This window comes from Lycorma delicatula, chromosome 5, assembly GCF_047948215.1.
Source record: "Lycorma delicatula isolate Av1 chromosome 5, ASM4794821v1, whole genome shotgun sequence".
NCBI classification, from domain to species: Eukaryota; Metazoa; Arthropoda; class Insecta; order Hemiptera; family Fulgoridae; genus Lycorma; species Lycorma delicatula.
This window is the reverse complement of record NC_134459.1, coordinates 120181879-120205810: the sequence shown is the minus strand read 5'-3', so window position 1 is coordinate 120205810 and position 23932 is coordinate 120181879. Positions and strand designations below refer to the sequence as shown.

The following is a 23932-nucleotide window of genomic DNA, read 5'->3' as shown; positions in this document are numbered from 1 at the left end:
TTTTGATTGCAGTCGACTTGACCAAAAGTGTACAAAAAAGCTCAAAATACAAAAAAAAATTGGATTTTGGACTTTCTCTTAACTGCAGTAAGTCATAATTGAGAGTTTTTTTATGATATATCATAAATAGTACTTATTTTCATTGGTACTAGAGTTATAGCCAAATAAAATTTTAATTAATGAAATATTTGGATGTTTCAAGGGGAAGGTACATCGGTTCGAATCAGACTTCATCTCCTTTTTTTTTTAAATTTAAATTTATTGATTTATTAATAATAATTAACCTCTCATTGTAAAACTATTTTTACGATGAATAATAATTCAATAATAACAAAAAAATCAGAAGTTATTAGTTAAATAAAATTCTAAGTACTGTTAAAAATGTATATATGTAATTTAATAGGCGTACAAGGAAGTCATGTGAATGCTTCACATCAGATTTGGTGAAACATCTGATATTTAATATTAATTGAAAATTATAATTTAGAATCGTATTATTTTTTGATTTGTTTAGCAAAATCTTCTAAAAATTGTATATTTGTTTTTTAAAAAAGTATCTTATTTTACATAATAAAGATATAAAATTAATATTTTATATCATTGAGGTGATTATAATTTAAATTTAGGTTTTTAAATCTTAAAAAAAATTCATGTCATATTTAAAATAATTTATCTTCATACGCATGTTTTATCTATTCTATCAACATTATTAAAGTTAATAGACGCATAATAAATTCTTACACTTCTTATGATTTTTCATTATAAATAATTAATAGCCTTTTGTTTACTATAAAAGTAATAGCTCGTACATGTACGTGTTGTTAACTAATTCAATTTTTTATAGGTTATTTATCAAATTAACAGTGCAGGATCATTACATGCTAAGGCATGCTTCTTTATTAGAATAATAAGCGACGAGTAACAGAATGCTGGAAAGAGAAACGGGGACGGTATGTTAGTACAAAGCACCGAGACGTTTACAAAGTGGTTCAATTAAGGGCAAGTGGTAGAAGTGATGGAGATGACGACGGTGAAGATGGTGGTAGTCCGATGCACAGTGCTAGTTTAAGATTAGGTATGGTTAAAAAGGGAAGGGGTTGAGAGGAATACAAAGTAGAGGAGAAGTCTTACACGGTATCGTGACGTAGCAAGGGTTGAGTGGATTTCCACATTTAGCAACTTCTAAAGCGAGTAAGACAGAGATCGAGGAGTAAAAAGGGAGACGGAATCAGACGATTCAAGAGAGAAAGCAAAAGAGAGACTGATATGTAAGAAGAGAGAAAATGAGAAAGAGGGAAAAGTTAACATCTTCAGCACCAGCAACAGTGAATGCATTAATACCGCCACAATGTAACTAAGCGTAACCCTAGGCTGTATTCGTACACAAAATGATCATTAACATAAAAGATTACCGACAGCATAAGCATTTTTAATTAATTTTTTTAATTATTCAACAGTTAATAAGAATATTAATTAATTATGAAATTACTATACCTACTTTTTTATTAAGATTAACTGTAGGACTAATTAAATAATTATCTCTTTAAATAATGGGGCTGAACTCCGGCTTCGATTCTATTATTCGCTCCATGAAAAGGCATAAATTTACTCTTCCAACTATTATTTGTATATAGGGGAAATTCTATGGATAAAATACCCGATTAATGGTTTTCTTTCTTTTCGTTTTTAATTTCTCAAGAGTAAAATAAATAAATAAAACATAAATGAAAAGGTAGCACAGTCATTCTTAGGAATGTTGTAATCTCTGTGTAGAATCGGATTCGCTAGTAGTATTGATTATATTAACTTAATTTTTTAAATCGGAAGTAGAATGGAAATAAAATTAGATCCCAAGTAATAAAACATGTATACTTATCAATGTTTTTAAAACATTTTACTATTTTATTTTAATCTACAGATGTGAATTATTTTTTCTCGATGTGAAAGGTCATCAAGTTGGAAATAAATCAACAGGGAATAAGAAAACGAAGTAAAACACGAAATATTTTTCTTTTAATAAATTGGCTAACTCTTATTAACTCAACAATATTGTACTTTTTATAACATTTAGAACATTTCATAATTTTTATCGGTTTGATAAATTAATACAAAATTTAAAATTATTATAATTAGAAATAATTTTAAACTGTCATCGCTTTAAGAAAAATTAAATTTTTATGAGCTCTATGCAAATGGCAATAAGTACAGAAACATTATTGGTAGCTATGTTATTAGATTAAGTAACAAATTAGAAGTGTATGTATTAAGAGGGGAAATGGCTACCGTTAATTCATTTGTGTACTAAAAAACTACTTTATTACAAGGTCTAGCAGCAATAAATAGATGTAGTAGGCCACAGTATTTGTTGATTATAACTGACAATAGCATAGGAAAGCCTTTGGACGGATGACCATTCATATAACCGAGAATGAGTTTTTACTTCCTTGTACGAAGTAAAGGAAGTATTGTGATCGCGAAAAATTTCGGTTCCTAGATTTCAACGGATATATCCATTTTGACCAATCCTGAATCCATTTTGACTAGTTTCGGCGTGATGTCTGTACGTAAGTATGTATGTATCTCGCATAACTCAAAAACGATTAACCGTAGTATTGAAATTTTGGATTTAGGACTATTGTAATATCTAGTTGTGCACCTCCCTTTCTGATTGTTATCGACTGAACAAAAAGTAACCAAAAAAGCCCAAAATCCAAAAAAAAAAAATCTGAATTTTGGACTTTTTCTTAAAAAAAATTGGTCAATTGGTCAAGAGAGTTGACTCCCTTGACCAGTTGACGTTTTTATCATGAACATTATACTGTATTAAGAATACAATGGATAAAGAAATTAAAAAAAAATGTGTCCAAATTGACTACTTGTTCCACAATTAGTTTATTGATTTTCTAATAAATTGAACATCAGATAAAGTATCAGACAACAAATAAAAATAAACCCGTTGCATTTTAAGTAAATTTCGTGCTTTAATATAATATTTTTTTTAATGATACTAGAAGAAAACTAATAAAATGTGAAATCGGCTACCATCGTATCCGTTTATCGGTAACTGCGAAGACTGGAAATTATGCAGTTTAACAATTTTTTACTTGTTTTCACGCATAATTTTTGCGATTCTCTTTAACGATTTCAGCCATATATCAAATGTTTGTCAACAGTTGATAAATCACCATTTTTTAATGTCCACAGGTAACATTTTCAAACGTATTTATTTTGTGTAAAATGTTGTTGGTACATTATATATATATATATACTAAATTTCATTAAAATATCTCATTAATCTGTTCTTAAGATATAAAATTTATTAAAAAGATACATAATTGTGAAAATAGAAGGAAAAATAAAGCAAGATAAGGGATTTATATACATAGAGTCTTTTTATTAATTTTAATGTAATGAATCAGTCTCTTAAATGTGGCCAAAACTTCCTGGGACACTATACTCCAGGCCATTGGCCGAGGGGGGTTTGGAAATATATGGATACAGATGCTCCCTTGTCCGATAGGAGACGAAGTCAGACTAAAGCTGGGATATATATAGCCAAATACTTATGCCAATTTTCAACTTTTATGGTCAAAGAGTTTTTGGTGATATGAGACAAAAACTGTTTAGAAATGACGTTGAATATCCCCACTTCCCTAAATCCGGTTGACTTAAAAGTGGAATATTAAATAACTTAATAAGTATTTTCATCAAACTAAAGCTCGAATGAATATCAGAATTAAGTTTCTTTGAAATATGTTGCTAGAATATACACTATAATAATTTCTAACAGAGGTTATAGAGTTTTATCATAAAGTAAATGCTGTTTATTTAAAATTTTAGTAATAAATACGAGGTTCGGCTGATAAAATTTGCACACTAATGTGCTACACGAAGACAAACGTACTATCGAGTTGGGTGTGGCAGCACATGAGAGCTAAAATCCCTCTCCTGCAATAAGGCGTTGAAATCCGTTTACCATTTTGTTTTCAGTTACGGTTAAAATGGAGTCGGCCAATATGTCACGGTTAAAACAGCGCGCAGTGATCGAATTTTTAACAGCAGAAAATGTGAATCCTACGAATATTTTTCATCATTTAAAAGCGGTTTACGGTAGTGAAACTGTTGACAGGAGTACCTGCGTTGACATTTGTGGGTACCTTGCCCTGCTTAGGATCTCGGGTGGCTAGAGCTCCACCCAGGCAGTTGAATTGGCCAGAGGTAAGCGTGCTAGGCACCGTTTCTCGGTTAGATTAGCTAAGTTTCAATGGAGGTCGTACCCGGGGAAGTTTACTCTCCCGGGTGTGATTACTAACTTTTAGCGAGGCGAGTGGTAGATTGGAGTGCACTCTTATTATGGGTATTAAGTTTAATTGTTGGTTGCGATCAACCTAGTGCTAATCCGAGCGGTCCTCAAACTTGGAGTTGAAGTGGGAGACTAGAGGTTATATTCAGTTCCCGAACGGACCAGACCTGAGGTCCTCTGGGACATTAGATCTTTATGCTGGGTGCACTCCAATCGCTTAATTTAACGGTATGCCGTCGTGGCAATTTAGGCTGAATTTGCTGTGTTTGATATGCTGTCGTGGCATACTCGTTGCATATGTTGTACTATGGGTACTTATTTTTGGGTTTATTTATAGTGATAGGCGCGGGGTCTTCGATCTTCCGCGTGTAAGCTTGTAGCTTAATTCCTGAGAGCTACGTGGTAGTGTTAGGTGTCTGATGTCTTCTTTGAAGGCAAAACTTGACTGGGGCAGAATTACTGATGTAGATGTCCCTCTGTCCCTCGGGGCATCTGCATCAGTGGCATCTCACGAGGCCGGACTGAGCACTGTGGAATGTGATCAGTTTGAGAGCAAAAAGATGACCTCCGATTAAGCCACTTTTGACTCGGAACGGAGGGGGTGGTGACACACTACGAGGAAGGATCTTCTCCCCTCGGGAGAGGGGAATCGAGATGTTGGCAGGAGCACTGTGAATAGATGGGCGTTGAAATTTCGTGAATGTGAAGCTGGTAAAACGACAATTGAGGACGCACCTCCTAGCAGACGACTAGTTTCTGTGACTGACGAGAAACATCGATAGGAGGTGAACGATTTATTTCAAAGTGACTGGTGACTGGTGACCCAGCAACGCATCGCTACCAGTGGAAGTCGCTATCAGGGCGACTTCCACTTCTTCCCTCATTTCAAAAGAGATCTCAAAGGTAATCATTACCCCACCGACGATGAGCTGAAGGAAGTTGTGACTATTTGGATTTGAGAAAGACCGCCAGAATTTTTCATTGTCGGAATGCAAAAACTTGTTATACGTCGGGAAAAGTGAAACAGTGTAAACGGATTATATTGAAAAATAAATACTGCAATTTTTAGCTTAGGTATTGTACTTTTATTCATTGTTTATTTCGTTATTCCTTTTTTTATTTAAAATTTTTTTTTTCATTAGCATTCTACGCAAATATGTGAAAAATGTATCAGCCGAGCTTCGTATTAAACTCTAAGTTCAAAAAGACAGATAATTTTCACTGAGTGGCATTCCTCACCACGTATGCTAATAATTTTAAGTCACGTACACCTAGAAGTTCCTAGAATTTATAAACTCTGATACAAAACATATTCTGGTATGATAATATTAATTTGGTAGTTTTAAGGGAATGAGATTAAGCTACTTTAATCCATAAGTAAGGCAAAGGGAGATGTGTGCAAGGGAAGAGAATAATGAAAATTTGGTAAAGATAATTTAAGTAGAAATCCATGATTTATGTACCAATCAAAGAAGTAGGTTAAATGCATCATAACAAGAATGGGAACTACATCCAACACGGCTTTATACAAGGCTTTTCCTTTATTATCCTAATTGCTTCTTTATTTTTCTTTTCATTCTTTATGTTATTATATCTCTAAAAATAGCTGATTACTACAAATTAAAAGCCATAAAAAACAATTATTTTAATTTTCAAGGATATTTAAAAAAAAATTGATGGATAATTAAAAAAGTTAAAAAATAATTAAGGACATGATTTTTAGAATATTTTGGCTGTTTCAGAAAATTTCTTCACAATTTTTTTTTAAATATCAGACCTATAGTTTGAGTAAACATCTACTAGTAAACATACTAGTTCATATTCTATAAATATTTGTAGATTTATATTTTTCTTAACACAGTGATTTACTGGGGACGAATATGTAAATAACGTTTACTTTAATTTTTTTTTCCAATGTAGATTATAAAAAAGAAAAGTATTGTTATCAGTAAAAATATGACTTCCAATTTATTTTTGGTCGTTTTTTTAGGACCTCTTAAATAAAAATTAAAAAATAATAATAATAATAATAAACTCCTGGATGGAGATAGTACAATTATAATAGTATATAATTCTGTATATTTAATCGATACTATACGTAGTAGTTTATCACACAACCAAAAAATTTCTGTATTAACTTATGTATTAGGAGGCTTGATTAAATTTTTTTTTTTAAGAAAAAAATGAGATAGAGGGGTGTGTAGAAAAGATAAAATATTACAAACGGGGTCACGAAAATTTCGGTGAAGCGTGGGTTTTGTTCATAAAAGCAGTATCAACAAAAGTACTGCATAAAATAATCCCATTGAAAACATTTAAAAAATAATTAAAATAACGCTTTGAATTAATTAAATTTGATTTTTATTAATATTTAAAAAAAATTAAATTCTTAAATTGATTTAAAATATTTTCATTTAATTTTTTTTCTATTTAGGCGTAATAAAAGCGGAAATTATTTTTATTTCGTACAAGAAGAATAATTTTTTTTTTTTTTAGATTAGCTCAAAATATCACAATATATGCATTTTATGATATCTTATGAACGAGTACCAAACCACAAAGTTGTGAATTTATTCTCATTTTCACATTTTTTTTAACCAGTCTTTTTTAAATATTAAAATTTATTTTCTCTTTTAATAATTAAATATATAAAGTTGTGAGAGTAATAAAATAATCTTCAAGTTATAACTTGAGAGAAAGTTAAAGTTTAAAGTTTTATGCAAATATCACTCAGCAACATTATTACCAGTTGTTTTTGTCAACTCTTCTGCTTGTGTAATATTACATTAAAGTTAAATTCTTGCATACTTACTAAGTTTACTACTGTTAGACAAAGAGCGGACAAAATATTGGCCAGCCAAATATATCCAAATTATAAACCTTTTTTCTAAATAATCAATAGATTTTTTTTTAAGGTAATACTTCTATGATACTAATATACTGTTAATATTATATATTAGGTATTAGTATTATTAAATAATAATAGTATTATATATTAATATACTATTAGAATTTTATAGGTAATACTAATAATATTATTAATATTAGGAATATTAATATATATAATATATTGATATATTAATATATATCATATCAATATATATTATCATATCAATATATTAATATATATCAATGTACAATATATTGATATATTAATATCAAGAATTTTTGGCAACCGTCAGTAGCTACGAAGAACATATTAGAATTTATACTGACGGCTCTAAAACCGAACATGGTGTTGGATGCTCAATATATGTCAATGAAGAAGCCCACTTTTGGAAACTGCCAGATGTGGCCAGTGTCTACACGGCAGAACTCACTGCAATTCAGCAGGCTCTTCGCTACACTGAACACTACTGCGAAGAGAGAGTGCTAATATGTTCCGATTCATTAAGTGCACTTGTCGCAATTCGGAACAAGAACATTAAGGATGTCCTAATTGCAAACATCCTGTCCATTTTATACGTACTAAAACAACGAGGACAGCGATGCGTATTTGTATGGACTCCGGGGCATGCTGGTATTACAGGTAATGAAATCGCAGACGAAGCTGCCAGAAAGGCAACAGTCTGCGATGATTTGGATGCATTTCCTGTAAGAGTGGCAGATGTTAAAAACCGTCTAACAAACATAGTAAGAAACAAGTGGAACGCTGAATGGAGGAGTTTAAATACAAAATTAAACTCAGTAAAAACTTCTCCTTATAAATGGAAAAGCGACTTTAAGTTGACTCGCCGTGAACAAGTAGCGGTGACCAGGCTTAGAATCGGTCACACGCGATTAACAAATTTATATTTGTTAACCGGCGAAGTGAGACCAATGTGCGGTGTTTGTAATAAAACACTGACAATCAAGCATCTAATAGAAGAGTGTACTATATATGAGGACCTCAGAAAGAGGTTCCGTCTTACAAATAATATTAGAGCTGATCTGGATAATGGAAATTAAGAAAATATAGTTGCATTTTTACACGCCAGTGGACTTCTTAAAAGTCTATAAAATGAACGTTTAAAGCTGTGGTAAAAGATACTCTAAGCGGTAGTTTATATATATATATAAAGAAAGAAAGAAATGGTATTGATAAGTTTAATTTTAATTTTAATTTCATGGTCTTTGGAGAACCTTATCTCAAATTTTAATATCGGGGCCCTTTACATATACGTATATACATATACGTAAGTGTTTGTGATTGTCCTTGTCTTTTATGTCTTAAATGTTTTGTGTAGTTTGTGCTTTTAAATAAAATGTACACCCTTACGGGTGTAATAAAATTTACACCCTTACATATGACGATCCAGATGGTGATAGTAATTTTTTTAAAGATTGTGACGAGGGCTAATGACCTTAGCAGTCGATGCCCGTAAAAATTCAGTTAAAAAAAAAAATATATATTATTAAAAGCAAATACTTTTGCTTTAAAACAGCGGCGTAGTGTAGCGCGTAGCGCTTAGTGGGGGGCGGCCCGTTCCGGACGGAAAAATTTCACAATAAATAATAATAATAATAATACCTTGTAATTTAAACTAAAGAAATGAACCATTTCTTTTCATTATTTTTGTCGCACCTACAATTCGGACCGATTAAAATGAGCACGGAATTTTTTATTATTTAATCTGTGATGGAACTAGAGAATCCTCTTTCTTTAAGTGAGTGCAGTCATCTCGTTCGCTCTAGCGACTGGCGACACCGTCTGTACTAACCAATTGTCTTATGGTAATTTCCTGTCTTTTACTTTGTGCTCGGATTGTTCAGGACGAATATTCAGCGAGAATTAATTCTTTCATATAAAGAATAAAGTTCAATGTTGTCTAATAACATCTGCAACATGAGTCATCCAATTCATATTGCCTCAATTAACTCCAATTCATGATTTTCTTTAAGTGAATGTTGGGATTTGTGATTGTTAAATTACTGAACTTTATCGACGCTAACATAAAATTACTGAACTTAATCTTGTCGATGCATATCCTAAATGTTGTGTATATATCAATAAGTGACATACGCGTAAGAACTCTTGTAACATATGTGTTTATTAAATTATAAAACATACATACATGACTTCTTTATTTGTACCCTTTACAATACACAATAACAAATTTATTGTTGCCGAAATGTTCTTTAGAATTTTTATACCTAAATAAGCGGACAGTGAATTTGGCCTACATCCCGGGCGGCTGAAACCCACGCTACGCCACTGCTTTATAAGTAGTTTAAATCGAATTAACAAATTTTATACGTCGGATTAAACGTATGTTTACATATTTTTTTCCATATTACAGTGGGATATTGACCGCTTTTATTACCGATTTTATTTACTTGTTGCATACAAAATATTTTTCTGTAATTATTTTTAAACATTAATATGAATTTTAACAATACTTCGAACCATAAGTACGTATTTTAAAAAAAGTTGAATTTGTTTAATTTAATTTATTCTTCACGAAATAGAAAGATTTGTTTTTATTTTATTTTGTATAGGTAGTCTCCCTCCGATGGTCCGGTTGTAATGTTTTCCCAAATAACTAAAATGGAAAGATTTTAAATGAAAAATTAGTTACTGTATAAGACTGCAAATATTTTTACTTTTTGTCGAACTTAATGTTGAACTTTAATAGGGTATTGATTTACAGCATGATAATATTATATATTTTTTCATAAAGATTCTAAAAAATTTGGCAAACTTAATATAAAAAATGATTTACCTATTTATGAATTTCTGAATTCTGAAAGCTTTTAGAACCTTTCGGTGTGGTCTTTTTACGACGTTTCTTTGCATCCCTGCTCAATTTTACATGAACATACAGGTTTACTGACTTCTCGTTTCTTTTGAATGGCTTCTTCATATAAGAATAGGTTTTTTTTAGAATCCTATTTATATTTTAATCTAAAATAATCTTATAAAATATAGAAACCGGTAAAATAAACTTTTCAAAAAATTAAAACCACTGAATCGTAAAAAAAAACTGAAAGTAGTACGTGTTTTATTAATTCTTCTTTTAATTTCAAATATTTAAAGACGGCGCTACCTAGAGGGTTAATAAACATTAAATGATTTTAACTCGACGCCGACTTCAAAGAACTGGAATTTAAAAATATTTACAGCAATTTTTGATTTTTTATAAAACGGTTTAATTAAAAAAGAATCTATTATTGTTTTGTAAAATTTTCATTTAGAACCTAATTTTTAAAATATCTATTGATTTTCTCATACTACGGTGATGAATGTTTTTCTAAGGTTTTCCTTGATTTTTCTTGGCAAATGATGGAGGAGTATTTTTTGTTACACGTACAATAAGAAGGACACCTACTCCTGGTCTTTCCGGAATTATTCCGTAGCCTGAACCTATAATAATATGATCTCTCACAAAGGCAATATTTATTTATTTACATAATATTAAATAACTTTAAACTGTTAATATACGGTTTCTCTTAGGGTTTTCTTCGACCAAACAAACTAATACGCAATAATTCCTTCTGCATTTGTTTAGTTGCATATTATCTTTTATTCCTATATCCTTAACATGATCCGTTTTTAATTTAGGTTTTCATGAATAAATGGTAAATATTACGTAAAAATAACAATACTGTAACAAGTTCAAATAACTTTAGTACTGTAATCAAAATATACTCGTGTGTATACAGTAGCATATTGGATATAAATTTAAAATGAAACTGCTTTTTCTTAAATTGTTCCTCAGAAGTAAAATATCTTTTATATATCGTTTGTTTATATAACTCAGTGTGTCCACGGAATAACGAAAAAAAAACTACGGATATTTCTCATAACTGATATTACAGAACACAATATCATTTTACTAAAGCAACTATATTTCACAGTACAAACAAAATAAAAACTAAATAAAATAAATATCTAAACAAAAAGAAAACTTGTAAAATTATAGCAAAAAAGAAATATTAAATGCCGGAATTATTTTAAATCTTGGATAAATATTTCGGCTGTCTCATGAAATAAATAAATAAATATATATATATATATATATTATACAAAACTTAAGGATTTTGGTTAAAGTTTTATCATAATTTAAAGTCTGTTTTAGTTAACTTATTGGTAAACTGGTCTGTTTACTTAGGTGATGAATTTGGTCTTATTGAATTAAACGTATAAAATACGTAATCATACGTATAAAATTAAATTTGTTACAAATTATGTTTTACTGTACGATTTAATAATTTTTTGATTTCGTTTAGATGGCACAGCATGTAACGTATCCAATATAATTTGTTTTCATACGCGTATATAACATTTACTACTTTTAGTAATACCGTGGAATTATACAGACATTGAAAATATTATCAAACAGAAAATTATCGAGAAAGTAATAAAGTAAAACTCATATGCACGCAAAAATTTGAGCGATAAAGTATATCTTTATCGCATCGAATTTACCAATAAAATTTTGGAGAAAGTGGACCGGAGTCGTGTTCTAGAATACAAGCGTGAGACTTAAATTTTCATAAAAAATTTTGTCTTATACTCTTGTCCCCCAAATTGGGTTTTTGAAGAATGGTGGTACATGTGTCTTTTTGTTTTCAAAGAACAGTTTAAATATCAATTTAGCGTTTTATCTTCTGTTCCTCAGGTATAAAGTTTTCATAAAAAATATTTGATCAACTTTTTATCCCCTTACGGATGGATTTTTAAAAAATCCTTCTCTTACATTATAAAGACAGAAAGGAAATGTATATTTGGAAACTTACCTACATAGTTAATGGAGTTTGAAATTTGCGTTGACGAGACAGTTAATCGGGAAGTTATGTTATATAAAGATATACATGTTTGATCAGAGTATTAAGTCGTTGAGTTTTTGACGCTTTTGAAAATTAAAAAAAAAAAAATTGTTGTAATTACAAGGAACTAAATAGCAGACAAACCTTGTTTTACGCTTTCCAAATATTTTTTATAAATACAAAACCTCTATAAAATAACATAAAAAAGCGATAAAAAAATAAACTAACTTAACAATTGTACTACAACAGTATTTTTCAACAATTCTTTAAATTTCCACTTCTAGAAATTGGCTCTAAATTAAAAAAATAGTAATGATTACCAACATTAAGTAACCCTAAATTTGGTACCACTTCAAATGTCAAAATTAAAAAAAAAACTGGAACTGTTATAATGTACTTTTTTAAATCAGTTTTACAATTTTTTTAACGTCTATTTTACATTAGATCTTTTAATTTTATTTAAAATTTTAATAAGACTATAAGAAGAAAGAAACTCGGTGAAAGTACGTAAAAAGACTGCTGCCGAGCATAAGGTCTCTTCAATGTGGAAATGTGTTTATTAATATTATTTATACTTAGTTTTCCAACGAGTCTTTTGAAATTACGAAATCGGCAATTTAATGAAGATATGTCTTTAACATATGATATATATATATATATATATATATATATATATATATATATATATATATATATATACACACACGCGCGCGCGCGCGCGAGATGAACCTCCTCTTTTTATGAAACTGGTTAAAAAATAAATTATATTTGTGAAAAGGAGGTAGGGAAAGACTGAGATTAATATATGATTTCACTGATTACTCCGAAATTTCGTTAAAAAAGTAATTAAGATAAGTTGGTTAATATCGGCTAAAGAGAAGAAGATGAGATCCCCGTTTCCCCAATTTATTCTACCCAGCCAGCTAGACAACTTAATTTAAATGAATTTTATTATTGGTTTTAATGTTGACCTTAGTACTAAGGATTCTTTTAAATCTAAACTCTATTAAAACCATAATTATTTTTAAAAAAGAACCAAAAAGGAGAAAGTATGTCAAGATTAAAATAAAATATACAAATTTAAAACAAGTCTTTTTAGATTAAAATAATCAAAACCGACTTAAAAAAATATTAAAAAATAAAAATTAAATATTTTAATTTTACCTTTAATTGACACTTATTGATAACGTTCCAAATTAAAAAAAAACAACTACAAAACATTCATAAATCTTAATTTGGAGGGACTTTAAACCTAAATTAAAAAATAATAATAATAATTTTTAGATCTTAATACATTATTTAGGTTTAGCATTTTTATTTTACAGTAATGTACACAATAATAATGACGTAGTCCGTGAGTATGTAATGTCTTCCGTACTGTATTTTGTGGAATGTTGAGTCTTGCAGAAATTCTTCGCATGCTCGTTGTAGGACTAAGCTGTATCAACAGAAGAATGTTTTCTCTTTCATCTCCATGTACCAGTTGACGTTCAAATGAAACATGAGCACTGGTAAAAGTACCAGTCTACGAAGAAGATTATTAAAAATTCTACAAAATATTTTACGGTTAGAATTTTATTTTACTTGTCCAGGATACCTACGTCAACATTCTTTCACCGCAGTTGGAGCATTTCCATAGCAAAAGCCGCACATAAAAATCATATCAGTACATTCTGCTTGAGTGAAGAAACGCGGCGTTTTTCAGAACGATGAATTCAAAACGGAAATTTCACTTTTTTAATTAAAATTCAATTGGAAAACTGTAGTTACATTTTAGAGTAAAAAAAACCAAAACCTCTACGTAACTTGATACTCAAAAATAATTAAACACAATCAAAATTATGACAGAAACAATTAAATCACCTAACGTTATTAAAACATGTAATCATTTTATACCATGAGTAGCATTCAAACTAATTTCGAAGTATACAGTTAGTACTACTGTCAAACCTAATTTTTCAAAGGACAAAATTTATTGTACTAAAAACAGCTGTTTTTAATTTTTACAAATTCACATTTTTGTGGAAAGTTTTATTCTGTTTTTTGTTTTTGTGTTTACTTTTTTAAATAATAAATCTTTTTTTCCATAAACTTTATTACATAAATTTTCTCAGATTTTTTCATCAATTTACGGATGTAACAAAGTTATTATGCTTCAAACATAAAAAAAACATGTATTTTGTCACCGAAGTTTTCTATTTCACGTTGGAAATAATGAAAACTGCCGGAGATACAGTTCTGGAACCTGTATTTGACTTTTCAGGTCAAAAACATAAGAAACCAACAAGTTTACCTCTTATATAACGCCTTAAAATTTCATATGACAACATTTTATCAGGAAAATTGAAATCCGGGTGAAAGTTTTTGTTAGCCGTTACTCAACAAAGCGTTTTTGGACGTATGTTTATATGAACCTTTTTCCTATTCCAAGCTCTAGAATCAGTTTCCTAATTATTTCTTTTCTTCTTGAATTTCTCTGTATATATTTTTAAATTTAAATTGCCTTACATCGTCATATTATGAAAAAGAACTGTTAAAAATACTAAAACGTTAGTGCTACAAATACAGAATACAAATAGTTACTATTAGAAATACAAAAAAAATAAAAACTAATAAAAATAAGAAAACGAATACACAATGTAAATAGATTATTAATGAACGGGAGCTGAAATTACTGGAAGTTCATTGTAGATTACTTTTTTCTTAATTTTATTAGTTTAAAATTAAATTTGTCGGTTAGATTAAATTTCAGGAAACACTTTACCGATTAGAATGATTATTTTACCACCTTTTTATTGAACTTGCGTATGTATTTATCGTAAATTTTATTCAGATAATCCCATTTTTGGATGAAAAGTAAAGCTTAATAAAGGAGTAATTTCAAAGCAATATTTTATATCATCTTTCAGTCACTGAAAAATCCTCATTTTGTAAGAGATAGCTACATATTTCCTTCATATAAAATTTAAAATACATTTATCAAAATCATTTAAAATGTCCTCGAAATATCAAGTTTTAAAAGAATATCTTATTTTTTTCTCAATTTTCCTAAATAAAGGAAAGGTAGTTTTTTTTTGTATCGAATTCATTTGTATAACAATCGTTGTGCTTATAATAAAAGACATGGATAAAAAGTACTCTTTTAAATATTATATGGAATATAAAAAAAAAAAATATTATATTCAGAAAGATTAAGATGAAAAATTTAATTTGGAGAACAGTTTTTTGGACTTTAACGTAATTGTTTTGCAGCGATATTGTGATTTACCGACTAAGTCGCGTCTATTGCAAATAACTGCTTGATTTCTAAAAGTGAAATTTGTAAGTTAGTGGAAAATTTTCTTTTAGGTTTTAATTTATTAAAATCAGACAATAGATACCAAACATTTAATAAAAAAATTATCTGCTGGTTTTCCGTGGGTAGAAAGGAAATGTAATTTTTCGTAACAAACTCTTCTATATGGTATTTATATAAGTAACGTTTCTGTAAGAATGAACCTTATTTTCCTGGGGTCTTTGGCTTTTGTCTAAGAAGAGAATTCTCTTTAATATATCTATAAATAACACACGCAGATTAAGGGATAGAATAGAAAGTTATTGATTATGAAGAGAATTTATGATTAAGCGTGAAGGAAAACCTGATTTAATAAAACTTTCAGAATGAACACATTTGTATAAATTAAATTTTCACTTACCAACAATTTATTGTTGGTAAATGGAAATTTAATTTATACAATTATATTAATACCAACGGTGCCAAATTTTTAGTGAATTAAATCTGAACACATTTAATTAGTTATAGAAATTTACAAGATTAAAATTTTAACTGTCATTATCTTTCAATCTACATTTGGAACATTTACTAGCAGCAATATCCAACTGTCATAAAATAGGTTTTTATTTTTTATTTTATCATTTACTCACTCAGGATGCACTTAACCTAATGACATGTATGGAAGAATATGTTGTTACACTCTTGCTCTATCTTTCGGTGAAACATCTGATAAACGAAAGCTTACAGAAAAAGATCTTTCCAAACAGATTATATCCTTGAAGTATACAAACTAAACAGTTCCAGTAGCACATAGCTTTACGTTAGTCAAAAGAGACGGAGATTTAAACAAAGACACAATTAACGCTTTCGTCATACAAAGGTCTCCGCAGTAAGATTCAACATTTTTTAACTATCTCTTAGTTACAAAGGACAAATATACCGACACTGATACAGTCTTGCTAATTTAAGCGCTCGCGCGTACACATACACACACACACACACACACACACACACACACACACACACACACACACACACACACACACACACACACACACACACACACACACACACACAAATCTTCTACACAACCTTTAAAATTAACATATATTATGTAAATATTAAAAAAACATATATATAAACACGTTATAAATAAACATACAAAATTTAAATCCCACATATTAGGCGATTACATTTTTAATACGTTTCTGTATGACTTTTCCCCCTACAATGTTAATTAAAAACCGGTTATTTTTACCGGAGACATAAGTAAATTTGATTACAAAAATTAAGTCATACAGAGAGACGTTTCCATTGAAATCTTTCAAAGAACTATACATGTATGTGTATGTATACATATATTAAACAGTATATACAAATATATAATTAACATTAATTATAATAAACTTATTAATAATTATTATATAAGAGCAAAGTGTAAAAATATAAGTGCAAGGAATATCGATAAAGTCTAGAACATAAACATCAAAGAAAAAACTAAAATAAAGTCGATAACGGAAGCAGTCATTTTCTTTTTCTATTTAGCCTCTGGTACTATCATAAGGTATTACTTCAGAGGATAAATGAAGATGATTTGTGTAAATATAAATTAAGTATATTCTTGTACAGTCTCAGGTCGACATCCCTGAGATGTGTGGTTAATTACCCAACCACCAAAGAACACCAGTATCCACGATCTAGTATTCAAATCCGTATAAATGCCTTTATTAGCGGATCAGTTACTAAAAAATTGTAAAACTAAAAACGTTTTATTATACAGTTTGGTTCGGTGCATCTTAAAAAAGCTTAAATTGCATACTACTGTTATAGCCAACAAACAAGAGAATAGAAAGATTTTTTATACAATAATGTTTTTGAAATTTCTATGAAAAATTTCCTTCCGGGTATTAGATAATAATCTTTACTTAAGTTTTTTTGATTAATTTTCAGAGCATGTTTAAATTAAATTTTTTATGCTTAGATCACATCGAAGAAAATTTTTTAAAACAATTTTCTTGAAGTGCCTCGTTACGATAATTTGAATATCAGAAGCATGTGTACAAATACTTTGTAAAAGAATAACCCTGTAAAAAATATTTCTAAGCAATAATATTTAATAAACAAAAATATTCTAAATTCTATTTTCTAAGCCGTATAATTTTTCGACTCTAAAATCTAACAACTAATTTATTTGTATCCCTATTGTGAGATCACTATAAAAAGTTACACTATAATATTGTAAAGTAGAACAGAATTATTGAAATAAATGTTCTTGTTAAAAAAAAAAAAATATATTTAACATCATAAAAAGATATATACAGATGAACAGTTGGTTTAAAAAATTAATTTATTAATTTTTTTATGAAAAAAAAGTTAACCGTAGTTTTTAAATAATTTAAAACAAACGTATTTTAAAACTAATGAGTTTTTGTTAATACAATGTTTAAAAATACCTCTCTTGACCAAGATAACTTTGGTTGAGGTTGACCGCTGGCATGACATTCAACTTGCACTCTTGACCCTTGTTCAACTTCAAGAACACCTTCTGGTGGTGATAAACCCTCTATATGAGGTGGTACTGTAAAATCAAAAATAATAAAATGCAAATCACAATTTGAAAATTTATTTTTAAAATTACTTAGAATTTCTAAAATAATAAATGTTTTATGTTATTAATTTAAATATCGAATAATTTATTTAATGAATGATGATGAATTTATGATAATTATAAGATCAACATATTAAAAATGAAAGGAAAAACAGTAAATAAACAAGGAAAAATTAAACAAAAAGATTTTAAAAACGATTAACTTCTCACGGAGATAAAGGTACATATTGCAGTTTTATAAGCGCTGTACATCATACTTTTAGTTGTAAAGTTGCTAATTTTTTTGTTTTATGAAAACAAATTTTCAATTAATTAAACGGGTTAGAAGTAATGGGACAATCTAGGTTAAGCCATAAATCAATACGGATGATTGATCTCTCAAAATATTAATTGTATCTGCAGTATTATCGTAATGGAATGCAGAAACATCCAGCAGGATACTAGGTCAAAAATTCCCAATTAACTATTTTGAAAGTTGCTTAACGCTATACAATTTAGGCTTCCAAAAACAAAGATCCTACAGAAAGAATTAAACATTTAATTTCCTTAACAAATGTAAAATTTCACAAGTAAAACTGTGCAACAAATCAAAAAAAATATTTCAAAAAAGAAATAATATTTTTGACAACTATTTGTATTATTAAATACCGTTCTACACGGACAAATTACTGATCTCTTGTTTTATTTTTAATTTTAATATTTTTATGTCAATGACGTAATTTATTAAAAAAAAGAATTATAAAGTTTTAAAATCGACTACAGTACACTTTATTTCAGAGTGGAAATTATAAAAACTTTTCCTGTATCGAAGGCTAACTTAAGACGCAGGTAAAGTTTTATAAATTTACCTTAAAATATTGTGTAACATAATCGATTTTAAAAACTTTTCAATTAGTTATTTTTGCTTTCTTTTTTTTTTACACTCAATTTTATAATTTATTTTCATGCATTAAAATACAAACACGTAAATTCTCTGTTTTTTAAGTATATATTTAAAGTAGTAACTACTACAAGTAAAACAAAAATATTTCTATAAAATAAATTTAAAATGAGTTAAGTGTTACCAATCGATAGTGTATTATAAAGTTGTTTTAAAAAAGCTTGTTTGTTTGACGGCATAATCTGAGAAAAACTAAGATATTTCTTCTACAGGATTCCCGAATTATTCAATGTTATTTCAACTCCTAATTTATGATAAAATATGGTATAGAAATAAATAAACTTTTTTTGCAATTTAATTTTGTATCATAAGTAAAAAGAAAAGTTAAAGATTTTTTTATCTACGTTTAGTGGGGGTTGTACACTTTATATTTTTTTTTTTAAATCTTCGATTAACGAAAAGAAAAATTAAATGTTCGTTATTAAATCGGAGTTTGCCTAAAAAAATAATTGTTCTATTTTTAAGAGATAAGTAGAAATATTAATTAAAACCTCAAAACGGTCAGGCCCTCTATTCTACCTATTGATGTTAACAGAAAGTAATAAATATTTGACAAAATTATCCTATTAAAATCTATACTTGTAATTTAATTTGAATCTTCTTTGTGTACAGTCTCAATAAGGACGTTTTATAACTTTTAATTATTCCTTTTTCTGATTATTCCAGGACATTTTAATATTATTCCAATTTGTGGCAGTTTATTATTTTCTCCTCACAAAACCCAATACCGGAATAATTTTAAACGCAGAAAGTACTAATTTAAAAATATATTTAAAATAAAATATTTACTAGGACTTTTCGAATTTTCAATTGTTTGTTTTCGATGGTTCATGATGCAAATGATGTTGAAAGGACAAAAATCAATACTCTAAAAACTTTTTAAAGGACAGAGTTCATATTTTTTGAAATTTCAAATGGGTGTCCAGTTTTTCTCTGGTGGAAACGATATTTTTTGAGTTATTTGCTGAGGTATTATTTAAGCAAAAATTTGGCATTGGTTATTTATTCTTCCATAGTGGAAAAACAAAGTACATGAAAATATACAAAAATGTTTTAAAAAATCGACATTTTTAAACTTTGATCGGTTCCCCTACTCCCAATATTGCCCTAAAATACTTTTTTGGATCACTTGCGCTACTATTATGCATAAAAAAAATTCGGTTAAAAAACCGAATATAAATTTAAAAAAATCTAATAATAAATAAATAAGAAAATATCTTTTTCGATTTTTGGGGAAGGGGAGAATTAGAGGGCAAAATGTTTTTAAAAATGGTAAGTTACGCATATATTGCAATTAAAGTAGAGTTGTCTTTTGAAAAAATTGACCGCAAAAACAATCTATTCCATTCCTTGGAGAGATTGACTCCCCCTAAACTTTACAACAAATTGCCCTATATACAAAAATCTTTATACAAAATTTCATCATTATCAGTTTTCCAGTCAAAAGTTATTAAACTTGAAACACGCCAACCGACGTATATACATGTACCCCCTCCACCTCCACCATTAACCCCTCCACCTAATATTACCCCCATTTCTTTTGTTTTTTTTTTTGGATCTCTGGGTCATGAAACGTTAAAAAAATGCAAAAAAACCCAAACTAAATTTCTTGATTTCTTACCATATTTTCTTCTTGCAGATAGCTATTGTCATGATGCCAGGAAAGTAAAAATTGCAAGTTGGAATAAAATATTTACTTTCATCGCAAATAAAGGTTATTCAAAATTATATTTTGATTGTAATAGATAACGTAAATTTTTTTATGGAATAATATTTAAAATACTGTTTTAATGAAAATGCTGATACCGACATACATCTAACATCACGAACAGTCTACATTAGGAAATAATTACAAATGTTTGAATTACTAACTAACTTAATAAATAACTGTGTTATTTAGTACCAAGCTTTGTGTTAGTAAGGTAACCAAGAAAATGTGTAATTTATTACTGTAACGTAAATGTATATTAATAATAAATTTAAATTCTCTAATAATTAGGAAGAAATTGAAATATCAATTTCATAAAAAAATCTAACTTAATCTTTCAGTAGTTAAAAAAATAAACGATTACATAAACTGCGTACATTATATAGAATAAATATATTTAATTTAAGTAGCTTTGGAAGAATAATAGTTTCTTAGCATTAAAATCTCTAAAACGACCACATTTATTTGAGAAACATTGTTTTTTTTTGAGTAGACAATCTAATTATTATTTTTTAATCTCTGGAAAACAATTTTTTTTTTGTTAAAAAATGGAAAGAAGATAGTGGGGAAAAAAATCAGTAAAGATGACGCTTTAAATTTTACAATAACAGTCCAATCGCTTAATGATCTTTCTCTCCTAATAATTTAAATTCATTCCAAATCTTGCAAAGCAAATGAAGTTAAAATTAAAAAAAAACATAAATTGATTTAAAGAGTTAATAGTTGGCTTAAAAGAGTTAAGAGTTAATAGAATGGGGAAAACCCCATTCGTTCCTCCGACTGAAACACACCAAATTTCATATTGTAAAAGTTAAAATTCTTTTAAAATTAATGTACGTATGAACATAATTCAAAATAAAATGTTCTTGTATTAAATTACGCGTAATTGTTAATAAATAATTATTAATTATTTTACTTATATTAACTTACTAAAAATGTTGATAGCAAAATTAACAAACATTTTGTCTTTTATAAGGTTAATTTTTAAATTATAAAAAAATGATTGAGTGAATTATTATTTAAGCTTTTCCATAAATTAAGAAAGCCTAAGAATTTTCATATAGTCTTAAAATTTACATATATATTAATTTTATGCAAATATTTTAAATTTACTTCAGAAATTCCTCTGCATTTTTTCGTTTTAATTAAGTAAGTTTAGTTCAGAGTATATAAAAGATTATGTATATATATATTTATATATATATATATATATATATATATATATATATATATATCAAGGAAGTTTTGTACTTAGGTTAGAAAAGAAAATAAGATGAGTGTTTCCTTTAAGGGTATATTATTTCTAAGTCAAAGAAACAAAAATCTACATTAATATACTAAAAGGAAAGAGTACTTGTACGCGTGCGTATGTTTGTGTTTTTTAATGAATTCAACTTCTTTTATACTACAAAAACCAGTCTTGAAAATTTATATAAATAATCTCTGAAACACCAAATTACAAAAAGTTTCCTTGTTTCATGGTTAATCAAATAACTCTTTTTCTTAATATATATATATATATATATATATATATATATATATATATATATATATAAAAAACACACACACACAAAGAAAAGGTGTACATAGTAACATTACAAAGAAATTTAGTAACCTAGACGAGTATTCTTAGACATCACTGTAATAAATCATCTTATGTTTACTTGGGACCGTACGAATACAGAAAAAAATGCAATTTATCAAATTTTGATGATTACCCTGTAAAACAGTAATATACAAGGTGATTCGGAAAAAATACCACAAACTTTCAAACATCCTTCTACTGATAAAAATAAATATGAAAGTTCATATAAACATAGCTTAGGAAACGCTTCTTTAGGGAGCGTCAGCTGGCGAAAGATTTTGTCCTAATTTTTGCGCTTCGGGGAAATTAAACCAAATTGTAATTTCTGGAATTCAAAGTAGGGGGTAAATTTAGTGGTTTTACATGAAATTTGAACTTAGAAATTGAAAAAAAAAAAGTCCTCAGGATTGTATTTTTGGATTGTATGGGTGGATAAAGTGACAAATGACACTTTTTATTGTCGACACTTATTAGTGTAACACAAATGTCACCTTTAATTTAGCTGAAATCTATTTCTTCAGAATGAATTTTTATAAAAAATTAATGAACAAATAAAAAAAAAAAAAAATCAGAGTTAAAACTAATACCCGCGAGATCTTATCGTCCCAATTTTTTTTTGTGTGAGTTTATTCTGTTGCTATTACAGCTGTTTAGGTACTAAATTTAATATTAACAGAATAACAAAAATCTAAATAATAAAATTCCGTTAACAAATTATATTTTTCAAATTTTACCCGTTCATTTATATTATATGCATACCGGGCTGGTCCAGCAGTTAACTCGTCTTCGCAAATCACTTGTTTAACAGCTGATTTTTGAAATCGAAGGTTCTGAGGCTCAAATCCGAGTAAACGTTAATTACTTTTATACGGACCTGAATACTAGACAGTGGATACCGGTGTAATCGTGATTGGGAGTCAGTTAACCACACGTCTCAGGAATGGTCGGCCTGAATCTACAAGACTACACCTCATTTAAATGTCATACATATCATCCTCATTCATTGGGCCATTTAGGGGGGGGGGGGGTGCTTATTGTTCACTAGCTGTAGACATTAGGAATATACTCGTGCAGTGTGTATAAATAGTTTTATTATACTCGTATTATTATTATTTCTGTTATCTATTACGTATTTTTTTAAGTAAAAATGTTTTAAAGAGTTCATGCTACTAGTCGTTTATATTAATATGTTTCCTAAATTTAAAAATATGTGTTTATTTATTTATTTATTTTTTTTTATGAAATAATTAGATCTAATAAATGTTTATAATTACATCCTGGTCCATGTTTTGGTATAAGGGTTTTCTTTTTGTTTAAAATTACTATTTGTCATTCCCATGTAAAATGTTTTATATTTTACTTTTCTCGGTTAGTTTTGTAAATAGCTGATTTATTCTTAACGTTAATTACATTTGTTGTTATTAATTATTTATTTTCTTTTTGTTTAACAAACAGTTTTATAATTATTTCGTATGTTGTTTTATAATTCTGCTGTTTGATCACATTTTTACTTAAAACATTACGTAATAAAAAACCACAATAATAATATAACAAAATTATTTATACATTTTGTATTTTGTATCTTTCTTTTTAATTTACATGAGTGCACTTCATAATATAAAAAAATAAAAATCATTGTTTATCAACAAAATTTTTAATTTACTCATTTTTTTTGAACAAGTTTAAAATTACATTTATTAAATAAATGTGTCATTTATACTATTGTAATATTGTTATAATTTTTCGTTCCCTAAATATTTTATTA

General features: G+C 28.1%; 1 protein-coding gene across 1 annotated transcript in view; it reads right to left on the bottom strand.

Moving 5' to 3' along the window:
- LOC142324522 (protein amalgam-like) overlaps positions 1–23932 on the bottom strand; it is a 423072-nt gene that overhangs the window by 200779 nt on the left and 198361 nt on the right. Inside the window, exon 4 of the mRNA XM_075365350.1 lies at positions 17780–17904. Coding sequence (XP_075221465.1) covers positions 17780–17904 — 125 coding nt within the window. The remainder of the gene's footprint in view (positions 1–17779; positions 17905–23932) is intronic.